The 18,511-nt window shown below is 40.4% G+C and overlaps 1 protein-coding gene across 1 annotated transcript in view; it reads left to right on the plus strand.

Moving 5' to 3' along the window:
- Positions 1–18,511, plus strand: part of si:dkey-191m6.4 (rho GTPase-activating protein 22) — a 37,366-nt gene that overhangs the window by 11,320 nt on the left and 7,535 nt on the right. The window contains exons 3-4 of the mRNA XM_061028521.1: positions 3,397–3,484; positions 16,712–16,840. Coding sequence (XP_060884504.1) covers positions 3,397–3,484; positions 16,712–16,840 — 217 coding nt within the window. The remainder of the gene's footprint in view (positions 1–3,396; positions 3,485–16,711; positions 16,841–18,511) is intronic.

An 18,511-nucleotide genomic window follows, 5' to 3' on the forward strand; every position in this document is an offset into this window, starting at 1 on the left:
ACACACACACACACACACACACACACACACACACACACACACACACACAGACCCACTGTCATAGGAACAATCGTGGGTTATAGTTTGTCATCGCAGCTGACAGGATTACAAAGTCGTAACATGAGGCGATGATGTAATCCAACAACAAAAGACAGCAAGGGCAGGTCTCACACACGCGCACACACACACACACACACACACACACACACACACATAAATACACACAACAAGCATAATAATCATCCCTTTACATTCCTGGCAGAAATCTCGACACTTTTATTGATTTCTTCAGTCATCACTCTGCACGACCGCTTGTCATTGAATATAGACAGCAGCCGTCTGACATCAGTGTCTCTCAGTGTGCGCCTACACACACACACACACACACACACACACACACACACACACACACACTATTTGCACAGTGCATTGACGTGCTCCTTCTTGCCATCTCTGTGAGGAACAAATGACTGAAGGCTTTGACAGACTCTCCTTAATCAGACTTTGCCAATACCCATCCAGCCTGCATTGATTTGCAACTCCCTGCAGATTCAAGTCACACACATGGCTGAAGCACACATACACACACATACACACACTTATGCATACACACCAGACCCCCCCCTCCCCCCCATCCCGAGAGCCGGATGTGTGAGAAAGTGTCAATTCCGTTTTTTTTCTCCCTCTCATCTTCTAATCGATCGGAAATTCGAGGCTAGCCAGGAGTGGTGGGGGTTTTCAGGGGAGGGAGGGGAAGGGAGGGGGTGCGTAGGCAAATTATTGAATGAGAACAAGACCCCCTCCCATCAAGATGAAAAGATGTGATAATTGGTTGAAGGGAAGGTGATACAGAAGAAGGATCTATACAGGTTTTTTTTTCCTTTCATCATGTGAGGTTTATCCCCTCTGGACAAATGGACTTCGGTTTTCAAACAATGTATCTCTGCTGTTAAAGACAAACACATAGGTGGGGGTGTGCATGTCTGTGTGTGTGTGTGTGTGTGGGGGGGGGGGGGGGGGGGGGGGGTTGGCAGGTGGAGCAGGAGATCATTAGGGCTTTCACTGAAAAATCAATCTCTACATCTTCAACTCCTGACACACAAAACCAGATCAAATACTTTTAAAGGCGTTGAGATATTCTAGGCTTGTTTCTCCTCCCATCGTTACACCTGGATGCTACATAGGTGGAGTTCTTTTTTATAGACTTTGACTTCAGCTCGTTGGCTTTAGAGGCTAGAACTGTTAATGTTATCAACTATAGTTCTTTGCCTATGAAATCAAAATTGCTGGAAAACATAAAACAAAAAAAAACTGCCAATATTCCAGAGGGCTTGAAATATATATTCTGGAGAAGTGCATGAAAGCCTCAGACGCTAGGTGTTCAACCATGCATACTTCCATGTATTAGAATTTAAAGAAAATTGGGTTCATTCTCTTCCAAAGCAATAAAGGAGCACACATTGATCAAAGGAAGCTGACAAGAACCTGCAGGTTGAGATTTACATCAGACAAAAGCTAGAATAAACGAGCAAAAGTTAAAGGAAACCAAAATTTCCCTCAGGGGTTAATAAAGTATTTCAAAAAAATATTTTTTTCTCACCACTGAAAGTGCTTTTACACTACATGTCACATCCACATGACATCACACACCAATGGCAGAGGCTGCTAGGCAAAGGGCCAAAACAACACTACTCACATGCATGATGCAGCGGGAGCTTTTCAGGGTTCAGTGTCTTGGCCCAAAGACAATTTGACATGTGACTCCAGGAGCCGAGGTTCAAACCTCTACCAGTGAGCCACTGAGTTTTCCATTCAGAGCGACCTTCAAAGCAAACTTGAATCAAATTTTCAACTCAACCCATTACTTGCGTGTGATTTTGCCTACATGTTGAGTGGTGCCTCAGTGCATTGCGTCTGGTTGTGTCAGTGGTTCACTTCTGCTCTTTTGACTGGGATCCAGTACCAGAACAGATTTGTATGTGAGCGGACAGCTGGCGACAGGCTCGGTCAGAGCTGCGCTGCTTGTGTTAAACAAAAGGAGCGTGAGGTGTTTATGGGTCTCAATTGAAGGTCTATGCACATGGTACTAATCAATAGCAGAGTGTGTAATGTGTGGGTAGTTTGCCAGTTGGAGACAGAAGTGAGACTGAGTCTTCAGGGTCCGAGCTGGTGTTCTAGGGTCCTGGATGATGATTGGCATTTATGAGCAAACCAGGTTAAACTGGGCGTGTCCACGTCTGTTTTTTTGTTGGTTGAAGGCTCCTGCATGCGGCGCAGTTTCATTTCATTTTGATTGCAACAAAACGTGAGCTCTTCATCAAAGTCTGATGTTTATCCTACATTATCAGCGTGCACTTTATGGCTGTGTGATTTGTGTTGCCGCTTCTTATTCATTCAGCCCCCGCCAGCTACTCGTGTTATTCCGAGCACATAGGACCCCTGGGAGTCCCCCCCCCACCCCCCCCTACCCACCCCTCACTACACCCCACCCCCTTGGTTACTGCCCTGCCCTTGTGCTCCATCCATCTACAGCTCCCACCCTTTCCATTTGTTGCCATGGCGACTAATGTTGGCGACAGCCTGGCCCTCTGGTTGAAGTGATTTGGCAGACTCCTCTTCCCCCGTTTGATGGAGGGTGCCAGCATTCAGATTAACGGGGGGGGGGAGGCCGACCCGCAGATGCTGGCATGTCTTCACAGCTCACTTTAGCCTCGGCTCTCAGGGCTAAATGGGTATTGATCTGGATAATGTATTCTGATAATCTGTGCCGGTCCCTGTTCAATCACAGGAGTAGCTGCTTAAAATTTTAAGAGAGGTTTAGATAGGAGTGATAGGAAGAAGGGAGGAGGGGTGGATGAGAGGGGGGCTGAAAGGAGTCAGAAGATGAGATCAGAGCTGAATGTTGAATGATGAATATTGCGATGTGATTTACATTGTGAAAGTTTGCTGTTGATCAAACTGCAGGTCTGCATCATGGTGGTATTTAACATCACCTTACCAACTAATATAACCCTCATTCATCCCTTTATTCACCAAGCAGTCTACATCTTTTCTGTATTTTAGTCACAGAGCCGCGTTTGTTGCTGATATAACATTTCACCTCTAAAATCATCAGGTGGCAGTGAAGCTTTAAGCATCCCATTGACTAGAACAATATATATATCATCAGGTGGCTGAAAATGACCAAAAATCATTGCTGATACAAGAGAAAAAAAAGTAATTTCCTCAAATTTAGTCAATACAAACCATGAAAAACCAAACATGGTACAGGAAATGAATCTTTTGCTTATCCCGTATGCTTCAGTGAAAAGATAACAAGCAAAGTCACCTGAGCCACAACTTCATTCATTCCAGTCTAATATTGAATATTGCACTCTCTCTCTGTGTGTGTTTCAGGGCTGTATACCTCTGCAGGGATGCCAGGTAAACGAGCTCACAGCTAACCCAGATGAACCAGGGAGACACCTCTTTGAGATTGTACCAGGTGAGATCTGATTTTCTTTTTCTTCAACTAACTGGGTTTGTTCTATTGAATCCAGGGATTTTTTTAATTGGGCAAACTTCCTCTTGTTTCTCCGCATACATCACATTTAACTTCTTACGCCTGGTTCACCAAAAACACTTTGGAAAACCACATGAATAGTGGCACGGTGTTTTGCTAAATTGGTCCAGTGTGATTTCAGTAATTCATGTTTAATATGTTTGTGGACTAACGATGGATTTAATGCTCCCCGATGCGATAAATGCTTTACAAATGTTCTGCTTTTCTTCTTCATCTCAAATTTTTTTTTGGTCTACTTGAATTATCTTGAACAACTTGATATCTAAGTGTGCATTATCAATATTGAAATATTGGTATTGTAAATGAATTTAGAGTTTGATGTTAATATTTTCTGATAAGGTTTAGTAATCAATAGTCAGTCTACGAAACATTACAATGCAGATTTACTTTTGCCTAATGGTGCCTACAAAACACTTTACAAAGGGTTCTATTTTATAAGTTTGAACAAATACATTATATGAATTATATATTAGTTATTGTGTAGAGAAAGTCAAAAGCTATGTTAGTATATCACTACACAGATCAATCAATCTTAATTTGTTTAGCGCCAATTTATAACAAATGTTATCTCAAGACACTTCACAAAAAAGCAGTTAAAGACCTTACTCATTGTCAAGGCCCAACGTTAATCCATCATGAGCACTAAGCAACATTTAGCAAAGTCACAGTGACAAGAAAAAAACGTCCTTTAAGAGGAAGAAAACCTCGAACAGAACCAGACTCATGTTGAGTTACCCTATCTGCTGAAACTGTCGGGCTTGAAAAGTGAGATAGGGGGAGGTGCAGTAGAAGGATAGAGACAAAGAGAGCAACAGAAACAATGAATCAGATAGATTCAATATTTCTAATAGTGATAATAGATGTAAGGCTGATATTTTAGATCTGTGCTCAAGAGACAAACAGTAGTATAATTATCTCATTTCCTGGCTGTGTTTCTGTTTTCAGACAGCAGAGGGAGCTATTAGTCAAGGATTAGCTGCTTCAGTGGTCAGTCTCTCTCTCTCAAATGGTGTGACCTCAAAGTGTGACACATGTCAGAAAAACAGAATTGCATTTTGAGCTCCATCAAAAAAGCACCACAAAGCAAACAGAAAACTGAATGGTCTCTCCATCATGTCAAGCTGCTGCGAGCCCGTAGATCTCAGGACTGTTAGTGAGCCGTCATGCTCCATGCGTTACAGAGGGATTGCCTGAGGCTCAACACTCTGACCTCATGGAGCCTTTTTCACTGCTTGTACTTGTCTTAAACTGTGTTTCTATGTGTGTGTGTGCATGTGATGTTTTCAAGCGTTGAAGCATGAAGCCTTATTAAGAGAAAAGGGACCACTCAGGGGAAGATTTAAGGTGGTTTCATCTCTGACAACGACAAGAACTTTAACACAATCACTGGCTGTAGATGGATCCACCTCTTTTTGTTCTTTCACAAAACTGAAGCCGTCATACCTGACTTCTGCTGGTGCTGGTGGTGACATCATTTCCAGGCACAATAGAGATCACATGGTAGATCTGCAGCACTCATGTTCCGCCCCTTCTGCTAACCAAAACTCACGTTTAATTGAATGAAAAAAGACCCTCAGATTAGTAGTGTCCACCGCAAAACAAATTTTCAAATCAAGCTTGAGAAAAATGTATTTGATGTGAATACTTTTTTAAGTGTTTCATGTGTTAACACCGGGGAGGGCGGGCTTTATGACCGTTACTGCAGCCGGTCGGGAGGTGGCAATCAAAATGTTTTGGCTTCACTTTTGTTGAGCTGTCACTTCATCCATCTTTTCTTCAGTATATGGTCACAAACAATCAGGTACTACAATCCAGACTGCAAGTCAGCAGCTGAGTGAAAAAAAACAAAACAGCTCTATATATCAATCTGTCATTCTGGGAGTGTTTGCTCAGAGCTCCTTCCTTGTGTTTAGAATGGCCCGCAGGCCTGTGAGTCTCTGTGTGTTCTGTTTATGGCCAGTCAACATAGCAGAAGGGTGAGAACCTCGGTCAGTTTCTACGCACAGGTCCCGCTGGCCCTGAGAGACGAGACGGGAGAGGGGAAGGGCAGATGAAAAAAGCAGTAATCCTCAGTGCAGCGGCCATGGGTTCAAGTCCGTCCTCAGCTCCTTGCTGAATGTCATCCCCTCACTCGCTCTCCTCCCAAACTTACCTATGACTCTTCAGCTGTCCTATCCAATAAAAGCAAATATGGCCCCCCCAAAAAAAACTTTTTTACCGTCCTCTTTAGCTGTTTGTATTTAGTTTTTTTTGTTAACTGAAACAAGTTCATTTTTTCTGTGGCAAAGTTAATGTCGTGACCTTGGATCTACCAGAAGGTCCTTACTATATTTCAAAATAAAAGCATTGTTGAATTCAAACAGCAAGTAAAGTACTATGAGCTAAACACAATACAAAAATTCAAAATAGCTATTTTTAACTTTTAAATTATTGAATTTCAAACATTAGATTAATGTTTAATCACGATTAACTACTGAAATTCTGTGATTTATTGCAATAAAAAAAATTAATTGTGGGACAGCTCTGGTATAGAGTGATTAAAGCTACAGTATATCCACTCCTGTCACATTGTATGAATACACTTCACATTGAGTTAAAGATAATGTTAAACAGGCTAGGGATATCTCCAATGACTAAAACAGTCATATCTGCTGATTTTGTCCTTGGTGTAGCAGAAGATTTTTACTGAACTGTATGAGAAACAGCAGCTTATTGGTAGAAAATAATCACCTGATGTAGTAAGTGTTTGGAGGAGAAACATGAAAAGGCTTAGCCTGCTTGAGCAAAACACTCATTAAGAAGAAACTCAATAAACACAGATGCTCCTTTAAACAAATGCTTTCACTCTTCTGTACTTCTTTCAGTCCTTAAAGAAAAGAAAAGTAAGAATATAATGAGTCTTTCCTGTAGGACACTTAATGACATCTCAGCCATCATTTGACAAAAGAGAAGACTGGGTCTTAAGAGTGTTTGATTGAACTTTTCACATGAGCACTCATCTTAAGTCACAACTATATCTTACAGGGCTGGCATTTGTCCTCTGCACACCATTTCTTTTCGACAATCATATTGTTAAGTCCTTATTTCTTGCTAGATGAAAGGCTTCAGTTTGGTTTAACTGCAGTTTGCTTGAAGTGCATCATCTACTGTATGTGGAGCAGAAATCAATTCTTCTTCACTTTCATGATGAAAGTAGAACTCAATACATCTAAGATGCAATATTGATCGAACTGAGGTTGACCGAGATGGATAAACCCTAAAGATCCATTCACCCAAGAGGTGTTTGGTCCATTTAAAACAAACTCTTGTGCGCCTTTTGGTATGGGGTGGTGTGAATGCTCTACTGAACTTTGGTCCGCTTGAAAACAGGGGTCTCTGTTTGCTTACCCAAGCTGTACGATGCCAAACCTCGAAAACCAACACACAGTTTAAAGCAGTAATTTACAGTACATGTTTATATCCTTTTTTTTTTAGAGAGACAGGACAGTGGACAGAGTAGGAAATCAGGGAGAGAGAGAGTAGGGAATAACATGCGGGAAAGGAGCCAGAGGCTGGATTTGAACCTGGGCCGCCCACTTGGAAGATTACAGCCACTATTAGTGGTTAGTGCCCCAACATGTCTATATCCCCAACATGTCTATATCCTTACTGTGGATAAGCACATGCGGCTTATGAAGAAGCCGATTAAGGACACTTACAGTAAAAGTTGACCCATGATATGATCAGAATGAATAGCATTCTAATTTTTAATTCTGGGGACAGAACATGTGTAGTATTTTTAAGATCTTATTAAAAATCACACAATGCCAATCTCATTATGTCAATTAATCCTTCAAACAAATTCAATGTAATACAGTTTAACCTTGCAGTCAGTTTTTTTTGTTAAAGCAAAAGCGACACCAAACTGAGCCAGGCTCTCCTTCTAATTTCCTCCTGGCATTTGAGTGAAATAACAAGAAGCAGTCTAGCATTCTTGCAATTAAAGCATTGGACTCCCACCATGGTTTTTTATCTGTATTTACTGCAGACAGAGCCAACAGTGCACCCAAACAAAGCCGATTCTCCAGTCATGTGCCTGAGGCTGATTCACGCTCGTCTTAAATCCTGTAGGCATGAAGGACAAGGGGCAAATAACTGAATATCTTTTTTAATATTCTTTGGATTTAACGGCTGACTCAAGGCTATAAGCTCTCTGTTGTGGTAGTGTGAAGCTATTCCATCTGGAAAACAACACACACACACACACACACACACACACAGACACACACACACACACACTTTGTGCCTGTGCAAACGTGACAACTTCTGCTAATTTGTTATAGTTGACTAGCTGTTTAGGAAGCACACACTCCCACCCTGCCTGTGTATGCATGAACAGAGACAGAAATGTCACTTTAACAAGAAAGCAACAGCAAAGCCTCATCAGAGTTCAAGGGTCCATAGAGTAACTGTTACTCTTTAGATTCTGTCTCATTAACACAACTGCATTGGTCATTAGGTTGATCTATAATGGGTCTAATATTTATCAAGGTGTTCATACATGGCTTAAAAAAAATCTATGGCAAGAGGCACACATGGGCATATAGGATGAGAAAAATGAAAATGTTTAACCTGACATTCTCTTGTCATTTGATATTAGAATTATTGCATGTATTACATGCAGAGAAAAAAAGAACTGTAATTCTGTTAAAGGACAGGGTACAACCACAACAATGTGTAGCTGTGCCTCATTACTATATCCTCTGCTTGTGAGTGTATAGGTAACCATGGCGATTGAAGCTGAGCATATTATGTTGAAGTTGGAGCTGATAAATATTGAGCAGAAGTTGATGATTCTGCATTTATTGCAAAGAAAAAAAGACAGGAAATATCTGAAAAGGCGGCTGATCAGTCGAGGCAGAGGACGGCAATACCAGAAATGTTGTAAATGCAGGAAATACGGTGCTACACTATCTAATTTCTTTCGGCCTGCTTTGTTTGGAAGCGTAGTTACATTTTCTGAGGTGTTCGTCAGGTGTATGTACTGGGATACACAAACCTACAGCGAATGCTTTGGCATAGATTCGACACAGAAGTATAAATCAGGCTTTAGTTGAAAAGATTGAGACCACTTTTAAGTCAATGATCAATAACTAGCACGCTAAAGCTTAGCTTAGCATGAAGACTGGAAACAGGCAGAAACAGGCAGCTAACATTGTTGTTTGTGTGAAGTCATAATAGTGTTATTAAGATAAACCCTAACCCCAAAGGAGATAGGAAGGTGCATCAACCATTGAAGCCGATTTCACATGGTGGCTGAACTTGGTATTGCAGCGCCACATGATGCCATTGGGCCCAAAAACTCTTTTCTTCACAAGCTTACTCATGAAAATTGTAAATAAAAAAAATGCAATAAATGCCAAATTCAGAGATATTTTGTAGCCATGATGAATGCAGATCAGAGCCACGGGACAGCGACTCCCAGTGTGCATGCTCTGTGGGCCCAGTAACGCAGAAGGTACTTTTTGGACGGCGCACCACCTCCAATGCTGAATCCATTCTACATCCATTGTTTCTCGCTGTTACAGTCTTATTGCAAAACTAAGCTTACGGCACACTGGTGAATCTCTAACTGCAGTATTAGTCTCTCATCAAACACAATCTAACTGAACTAATCTAACTGGCCGACTGAATGACTGATGATTTTTGTACAGTAGCGTATACAAGTATATACTGACAGTCATGCTTTAACAACACAGAGAGGCTACCTTCACTCTAAACATGGGACAGTGTCACATGTACATATACTGTAGCCTAAATACAACAAATTCTGAGAATGACATGTACTCTGTGTTTTGTATACGGCGAGGACGCAGGACAATGTGTTACACCAAAGCAAACATCACATAGGTAAAGCTTAAGATGTTGGATTTACAGAGTGAAGAAATGTATTTAATTTAAAAATACATGCTTAAAATGTATCATTTTTATTATGCAATATTGCTGCTCTTTTTTTTAGTGTATCATCATGGCTAAGTGCATATTTCCAACATATCTTTCAACCGTTATGTGTGACTACCTGTCAATCAAACAGAGAAAGCAGGCCTGTTATGGTTTCCAATGTGTTTGCTCAACGTTTGAAGTGTGTGCCTGTTCATCTCTTCATCAGTTTAGATGAAGGTTTGGAAGCAGTCGAGAACACTTGACCATATCCTTGTTGAATGTGTTATAACTGTGCTTAATCAGTGTTTTTTGAGGAGAAGTGTTCCTCAGTTAAAGGCTGAAATACAAAAATAAAGATTGTAGATTTTTTTTTTATTGAAGGAGGAGGTGCTTGTAGCTCCGTTAGCATTTTCAGGAAATAGACAAAGACACAGTCACATACCCAATCACAGACTTTACCCGATGAAAATAAAAGATTCTCTGGTGACTGGTTGAAACTCCATTGAGTAAAGCAATCAGATGAAGAAAGTTGCAACACAAAGACTTGGCGGATAATTCTATGACATTCAAACAGTTCAGTATGATCATGAAATATATATCTGACTTATGGAAGAATCCAAAGTCTGCACTGCTGCTGGTATCTCACAGACATTGATTGGTATTGTCTGCTTTCCCTCTCTGTGTGTGTACAAGTTTGTTTGGCAAAGACTAGAGGACAGCCCATCACCCTGCTACTGCACACACACACACACACACACACACACACACAGAAGGAGAGAGGGAAGGACACAGAAAGAGAGAGGGAGTCTTGTTATACTCCTCCTCAGGGATTTGCTTCTCCCCAGGGGGGCTGAGGGAACGGACCTGCTGCCCACACTGCTGAATGAAAGCACCAGGAAGAAAAGAGTGAATGAATGGACAGAATAAACGAGTGAAGGGCAACGAGTGGGACTATACGGTTTGAGGGGTTTTTGTTTGTGCTGGCATGGAGCATGCTTCACTGGCAGGTTCTAGCAATTGGAGATACCTGCTCACTGATCTGCTTCCAAGTGGACTTAGTGGTAACTGAGAAGGCGCTTCATGCTGCAGCTTTAGGCCAGAGCGAGTCCCCGCTCCAGCCTGCACCGCTCTCTCTCAGACATGGGCCCAGTGTGCTGCAAGCCGGACAGACTGAAGAAGCAACATCTCCAAGGTAACAGGAAACAGATGATTGAGATTTGCGATGAGTGTAGCGCAGCGCTTGTGCAGGTTTTAGACAAAGGAAAGTCGTATAGTCTTTACATTATGTGAAGAACAAACTGTTTGTCATGGCTTTTACAGTAAAAAAAATCATTCCTACAAGATTTGCCTTCTGTTGAGATTATTGCAATTTTAACTGAATCTGCTGGGGTTTTTTTCAACGGCTCAGCAAGAAACAGATAAACAGCAGAGTGACTTTTTTGGATGTGCCTTAGTAGAACGCTTAAATGTGAAACTGGATGAACTGCTGTTCCCAATGAAGAAAAGTGTTGTATATCTTGTTGAATAGTTTCTGACTTACGACAGTATCCCTTCTACATCAGGAAAGTCTTCCTGTCCTTGTAAGCAAAATGGATATTTCAACTTCACACAGTTAATGATATAGTATGACAGGCGCAGTGTCTATTGTATTTTTTTTAAATGCTGGATGAAAACATGAGGTCAGATCAAGACTGTATTTATAGTTTAGTATTCCTCCATGGTCACTCCTTCCTTCCTTCCTTCCTTCCTTCCTATCCTTTTAGCGGTATATAACAAATGGACTTTGACTTGTGTTGTGTTTTTCTAATCTTCTTCAAAGCACTTTTACATTACATCTCACATGCACCCAGTCACACCACATTGGCACTCATGACGGAGGCTGCTACCCAACAGTAACATTCCTTTCACACACACCCACCTGCCACTGGCGTCCCCAAGTACAATTTGACATGTGGCTGTCGGAGCTGGGGCAATCAAACACCTAAACCTTCCAAATTGAGAGACATTGGACTCTACCACTGATACAAAGCCGCCCATCAATGTTTAGCAAATGAAAGCAGTAATTAAGGTTTTATGTGAATACTCTTTTCCTCCATTTTTTATGACTGCTGCTCGCTTAGTCTCATGATCTTGTTGCCATCACTTTCATTAAAAGTAATCATAGACAGAGAATGCTATGATTACAACTCATTTGGAAAAATGATACGGGATTACTCAAGCTCATTGTGTAATACGGTGAAAGGTGTCTAAGAAGCAACATGAAATGTTAGATGCTATTGTTGTCTACAAATGCCCAATTTCCTGAAAATTCAGTCTCTCACTTGTTCACTTGTTTGCTAACTCGCTCTGCCTGTTTCATACATAATACTGGTAATAAGCAGCACAGAGGTCATTGGTAGTACTAACCAATTCAAAGCTCCCATGCATCAGTAACATAAAGAATAGCAGACAGGAACAACAAGTACACCAACGCAACAGTGTTTAAACTGTTGACTGCTTGATTGGCTGTAGATGGGACAGTTAGATGATATAACAACTAGCTTGTATAACTATAAGGACTGGATACAGGGGGAAGCAGATAGCCTGGCTCCTCTACAGGTTAATAAGTAACAGCCACATTAAAGCTCTCCAATAACATGTTATGTCATTAGTCTATCAAATTTGGTGTGGTGTAAAATCTACAGGGCTTATTGGTTTTACTGGGGGCTTTGTGTAGAACTCTGTTTGCTATACCATGCTAGGTTAGCTGTTTCCTGCTTAAGTCTCTCTGTTAAGCTAGATAATCATAGCTTGCAAAAAGGTGCTTATTTATCACACAAACAGGAGCGTTCTATCAATCTCCTCAATTGCTCTTAGCAAGGCACAATTTAGCATCTTCTCAAGTCTGCTGATTGGCTGTACTTGTGTGGGTCGCTAACTTTAGCCATTTGTAAACCTTCACTCAGTGTTGCTAACTTCAAAGGAAGAATGTGTGACTTTTTGATCCAGTGAATGTCGCCGTGGAGTACCAGCATGAAACCAATACAAAATGTTTGGTTTGGCGACACCTCCGCTATATTGAAGCCTCCACTCTCCTCCAGCCACACATCTCCAACCCCCCTCCACTCGCATTCGCACGAAGGAGTTATCAAATGGAACGCACCATTAAGCGCAAGCAGCGGACAATTTTGTCCTTGGCTCAAATCCTGTGTCCTGCATTGTTGTGTTAGCAGGCTAATGTAAGCACGCTTTAGTTAGCTCATAGCTTCACATTGCACGTTAATTTGCACGTAATAACAGTGATCTAAAAACACATACATTATCCAAATAAGCAGTGAGAATGTTATTCTGATGTAAACACAGCTCCGACAACAACGCAGCCAGCGGGACTCATGCTTCATACTTATTGTAGACGGCATGACTCAGAGAGACATTTCCAGAGGATATACTTGATTCTGCTATATTTATTTGTAAAATGTCGCACAGTCTGCCTTTAGCAATTGAATCATTGCTATGCTAACACAATTAACTTATTTTTAATTTAGCTTAATTTTTGGGCCTTTTTTGGATAGGCCAGCTGAAGAGAGACGGGAAATGTTGGGGGAAGAGAGAGGGGGGGATGACATGCAGCAAAGGGCAGAGGTCTGACTTGAACCCACAGCCACTGCGATGAGGAAAATAGCCTCTGTAGGCTACATGGGCAACATAACCGCTAGACAATTGGTGCTCCACAATTAACCTCTTCTTTGTTGAAAGAAAAGAAAGTCATGTAAAACAGCCGATCAAAGCTTTTGCATTAGCTGATCACTTGGAAACTACTCACTAAGAATACTGTTGCCTAGAACCTGTGACAACTGAGGACCATGTATACTTAACATCACCTGACTCGTCTCGTGCTAAATACAGGTAGCTTATCTCTTTCTTGTTGACAGTTTACCAAGCTTGCATTATAACATCAGAAAAGGATCTATGGATTATTTGAATCATTTTTTTCTCTTTCCTGTCCTCATCTCACTTCTCTTCAACAGCATCTGAGAGCAGTGTGACATTAAAGGACTGATGTTGTCTGTTCGTGTGTGCAGAATTATAACTTCAGCTCTCAAATGTCAGGCACGCAAATGGCATTATCTTTCTGCACAGACGCTGTAAACACTCGTCTTTCCTTCAGGCTCAAATGTCAAACATTGTCTGGTGATTGCAAAGTGGAAATCGAATTCATCACAGAGGAAAAAAGTCTGTTTAAAGTGTCTTTGTAAAGCCCGTAGTCAGTGTTATCTTAATTGGCTCCCGGAGGGATCTTTGTACTCCTCATCCACCCAGGCTTGGGTGTTCCAATAGTTTTGGTGTCTGTCGGCTGAGCTGGGATTGATTTCAAGTGGCTCCGTGTGTGTGTGTCTGTGTGTGTGTCTGTTATCAGGGCATGATTCATTGAAGAGGAAGCATTGGATGTGGCATGGCTCCTTGGTGTCTCAGCCTCCTGTCTGTATTTCCCACAGACTATAAATGGCCTCTTTCACTGAGGGCAAATAGAAGCACTCATGTATTATCATTATATTAACCATTATTATGCTGAAACCTCTAGTTGAGTGTTTTATCCCAGCAGCAGTGTCTATTAGAACTTTTACTATTGTTTTGTGTTTTAATTCACTTTTAATTTGTGCTTTTACGTGTTTTTATGATGTTTTGGATGCAATGTATTTTGCCTGATTTACTGTACAGCACTTTGGTCTGCCTCGGCTGTTATAAATGTGCTATATAAATAAAGTTGACTTGACTTGACTTGACTTGAAACCGAGCATTCACAACTTCAAATATCCGATAACGCTAAATCCTCCACTCGCTTCCTTCTATAAGACCCTGGTGCACATCTGAAGACAGACCTCAGTGTGTTGCTCATCATCATAGTGTGAGTTTGCAAAGCTGGGTGACAATGGCACTTAGCTTTATGGCTCCACTGTTTATATTTGGATTCCTTTCTCACAGCTTAATGACTGTGACAACAATGACTCTGACTGTGGCAGTACACCATCCAACACTAACGGGAAAAAGATGACAGATTTTCTAGAGAACAGTAGTCAAATGTGGAACACTGTAGAATCAAAGATGTAAATATGTATATTTTATGTACATTTTTGTTGTAAATGTTGTGTGCATATTTTCTTTTGCTGTAGTAAGATGTAAAACACTGTTACATCAACCAAACATCTTTCATAATGCATTATAGTACTAGTGTTGCTGAAATGCTGTGTGTCACTTCTAACCATGTTTAGGGGGGGGGGGGGGGGGGGGCAGAATAAGTTTCATTCTACTTCTGCACTCAGTTAAAACTGTTTTTGATCATCACTATATCAGCCATTTAAATGTCTGAAATGAAATGAGAACTGGACAGATGTCCAAGTACAGAGCATGCTGAATGGGATAGCTGTGCCCTCTAGTGGTGAGGAACCTTATTGACACCTTTTTTGTTTTGGTGTCAAATGTAAAAAAAAAAAAAAAACTAATTATATTGTTTAATATTTTAAACATAACTGATGTAAGAAGCAGTCTTTCTTTTCATTATTTTTCCCCTTTTAAGCATTTTTTACATGTATTTTTGCACTAGTAAAACCACATTGCTGGACAATCAAAACATCAATCTGTTAATTAGTTTTAGTATTATGTGATAGCATTGTTTACTACATCTGTTGTAGCTTTGACAGCATTTTCGGTTTGGCGTTATTGACAGTTTGTTTGACCACTTTGCAGCAAAGTATCAACCTGCTTTAACATCACAGTCATTGTGTTGGCGATACATTTAAGAAGAGTGAACAGCTAGTGACATCTTAACTCATGTATTTCAAGTTACCTCAAGTAAATCATAAAGCCTCCACGTATTTCAGAATGTTGAGAAAACACACAGGGGACTGTTGGAAAAGTCTCAAATTAATAAGACAGAAGGATCTCTCATTCGCAATTGAAGACAATGAGTTGTTGGATATTTATTGAATGTGGGGAAAAGCATCAGAGGAGCTAAAGAGTAACTCGTTCATTTTACACACTCAGCATTTATTGCCATGGACAAATATCTTTGTTTGAAGTCTAGTCGGTATCCAGTGATATCTGTGTACTATTGTATATTTAATAAGTTACAAATGTGCACATGATCTGGGAAAGCACCATGGAATGGTTTTGGAATTATCGGGAAGTTGGCTTGGTGTCACTGAGAGAAGAAGATAAGCCCTGCACCTACGTGATATATGTATAACTAGCACGTATAACTAGCCCTTTTCTTGGTGTCCCTTACTCTGCACGGTGGCAAGACAAAGGTACCTAATGTATCTTTAAGCAAATTCAGTATTTTCAAAGTTGGATGTTATACAGCTTCAAGACTAATACTGCCAAACTGGAGGAACTCTAGGTGTCCCTCAGGGAAGGAATGAACTGATGAAACAACATCATATGAATAGGGCATACAGGGAACAGAGATATGTACAGTTCTAGCTACATGTCACATTGAAGTCAGAACAGAATGAGAATGTGAATGATTGCATATTTTTCATGTATTTTTTGTTAATGAATATTTGTCACATATATTCTATAAAAGCCATGCTGCACCTTGGGGTGCTGGTGGCACAGTGGTTGGTGCGAGCGCCCCATGTATGGAGGCTGTAGTCCTCTGGGCGGGCGACCCGGGGTTTGAGTCCAGCCTGTGGCTGCTTTCCCGCATGTCATTTCCTACTCTCTCTCCCTGATTTCCAACTATATCCACTGTCCTGTCTTACAGGCACAAAAAGCCCAAAAATAAATCTTAAAAAAATGCTGCACTGCTTAAAAATATTCAAAAAAACGAATAAGCATTTAAATAAATAAAAAAACAACAACACACAAAATGGGATTAATGCTGTGACATGAGGTCAAACTATGGAATGTCTGACTTTTAAATGTACTGACAAAGGCATCCCTCTGAAGTCATAGCCTCAGAAGTTTCCTTCTGGCCGACTCAGGATTTGAATATACAGCGTACACACAAACAAAGGGAGCTACTTAGTGCTTTACTTTACAACTTGCAGAATACAAATTGGCTTAATATCACTTAAAGACAAGCTGATGAATTCAGTTTGGCACAAACCCAGATGATCTTCCACAATCCTAGATGATGAAGAGCAAGAAATGAAATCAATGTATGTACCTGACACTGAAGCTAAATGTATAGTTTGTTATCTCTCCTCAAATTGACTCACCGTCATCCTTCTTGTTTGTCCCCTTTAGGTGGAACAGGAGACAAGGACCGAGCACCGATCAGCCATGAGTCCTTCCTGCTCATGGCAAATTCCCAGACAGACATGGATGACTGGGTCAAGGCCATACGGCGGGTCATCTGGGCGCCGTTTGGAGGAGGTATACAGCCAAACCTTTAAGCCTTTCAAACACAGGAAACATGATCACTTTTAAAAACAGATTTTTATACTTTTGACATTTCGATTTCAACCTCAAAAGGAAGAGTGGCAATTAAAACTCAAGGCTGTTCTAATGCAAAATTGGGGGCTGTTGTAGGCCTTAACATCACAGTAAATGAAAAGATTAATTCCTTTCCCTTCAAGCCTGAAACCAGGAAAGTTTAATTTTCTGGAGACAAATTATTGCTGTAAATATTGGATAGGATTACAGTTCATTCAGTGGTGTGTCTAAATTTTTCTGTATGGAGTTTCAAACTTGAGCCAAGTCTTGACAAGTATCATCTACCCCCACTGTGTCTCATTTCATTAGCCTGCAGTTAATTCTCACCCTGGTGTCTAACTTCCTTACCTGACAGGGGAAATTTGATCAGAGTTGGCTGTCAACTTTTCCATTTGACTTAAATAATTAAAAAAAAAAATTCAGCTTGCTTCTCTTTGATGTCTTACTGTGATAAATATAAAAATACAACCCCCTTAGTTTAGCCTGTGAACTATGCAATGATTCATTTATTCCTATACTGAACCTCTTCATGCAGAGAGAGCATGTTGTTAATTCTCACCCTGTCCTCTCTGGACTGGATGTCTAACTAGTGTACTTGACAGGAGGCCAGAAATATAAGCAGGCCTGTCTGGGTGTGAACTGGGACATAAGGAGCAGCTGAACAGCATGGTGTTGGGTTACACAGACGCAGTATATTATGGAGATAAATGTAGAGAAATACACAGAGGATAAAGTCTGTGACATACGTAGTCTCATTTGATGCTTCTTGTTTTTAGTTTTATTTGGTTTGATTGATGAATTAAATATTTTTTCTTATTTACATCCAGGTTTTATTAGTCGAAATAATTAGATATAAGTAGATATAGATAAAGACAGGAGAGTCAATCCTTATATGATTAAAGTGGACATGGACAAATGTCGTAATACTTCCCTTCTGTTTCTGTTTAACATAGTTTACGTTCTTCTCGTGTATTAGCCTACTTCTAGCGATACATTTACAGAGCTAAGACTTTTGGTTGTCTCAAAATAAATAAATAACAATATTTTTAAAAACCTAGAAGGTAATCAGACAAGACTTATTGCTACATCTCACCAGAACATCTGTCTGTCAGTGTCGTTTCTGCCCCCTGGTGGCCATAATGTTGTTAATACTGCTTTAAATATTGAAGGTTGGTGTTATATCAAGCTAAAGTCTGTTTGATGGAGGGTTTTGTTTGTATGTATGTAGCCTATGTATGTATGTATGTATGTGTATGTACATATGTATATATGTATGTATGTATGTATGTATGTATATATATATACACATGTATGTATGTATATATGCATGTATGTATATAAGTATGTAGGTTATGAGTATTTTATTCATCCATCATATGTAGGCCTACATTATACAATAATTAAAAAAAATACAGACAATTCAAACAAAGACAACAGTCATGTTCATATAAATAGGCATAAATAGAAGCTTCAAAATCTGCAACACATAGCTGCCTATGTGTAATGTTGCTATCTTAATAGTGGTAATCTGTCAACCACACATTGGCTGGGTCCTTTTTCCAGCCTCCCTCTCAGATTCACGGGTAGAGGGTGTCTGTCTGTCTCTCGGTT

This window comes from Labrus mixtus, chromosome 21 (assembly GCF_963584025.1).
Source record: "Labrus mixtus chromosome 21, fLabMix1.1, whole genome shotgun sequence".
NCBI lineage: Eukaryota > Metazoa > Chordata > Actinopteri > Labriformes > Labridae > Labrus > Labrus mixtus.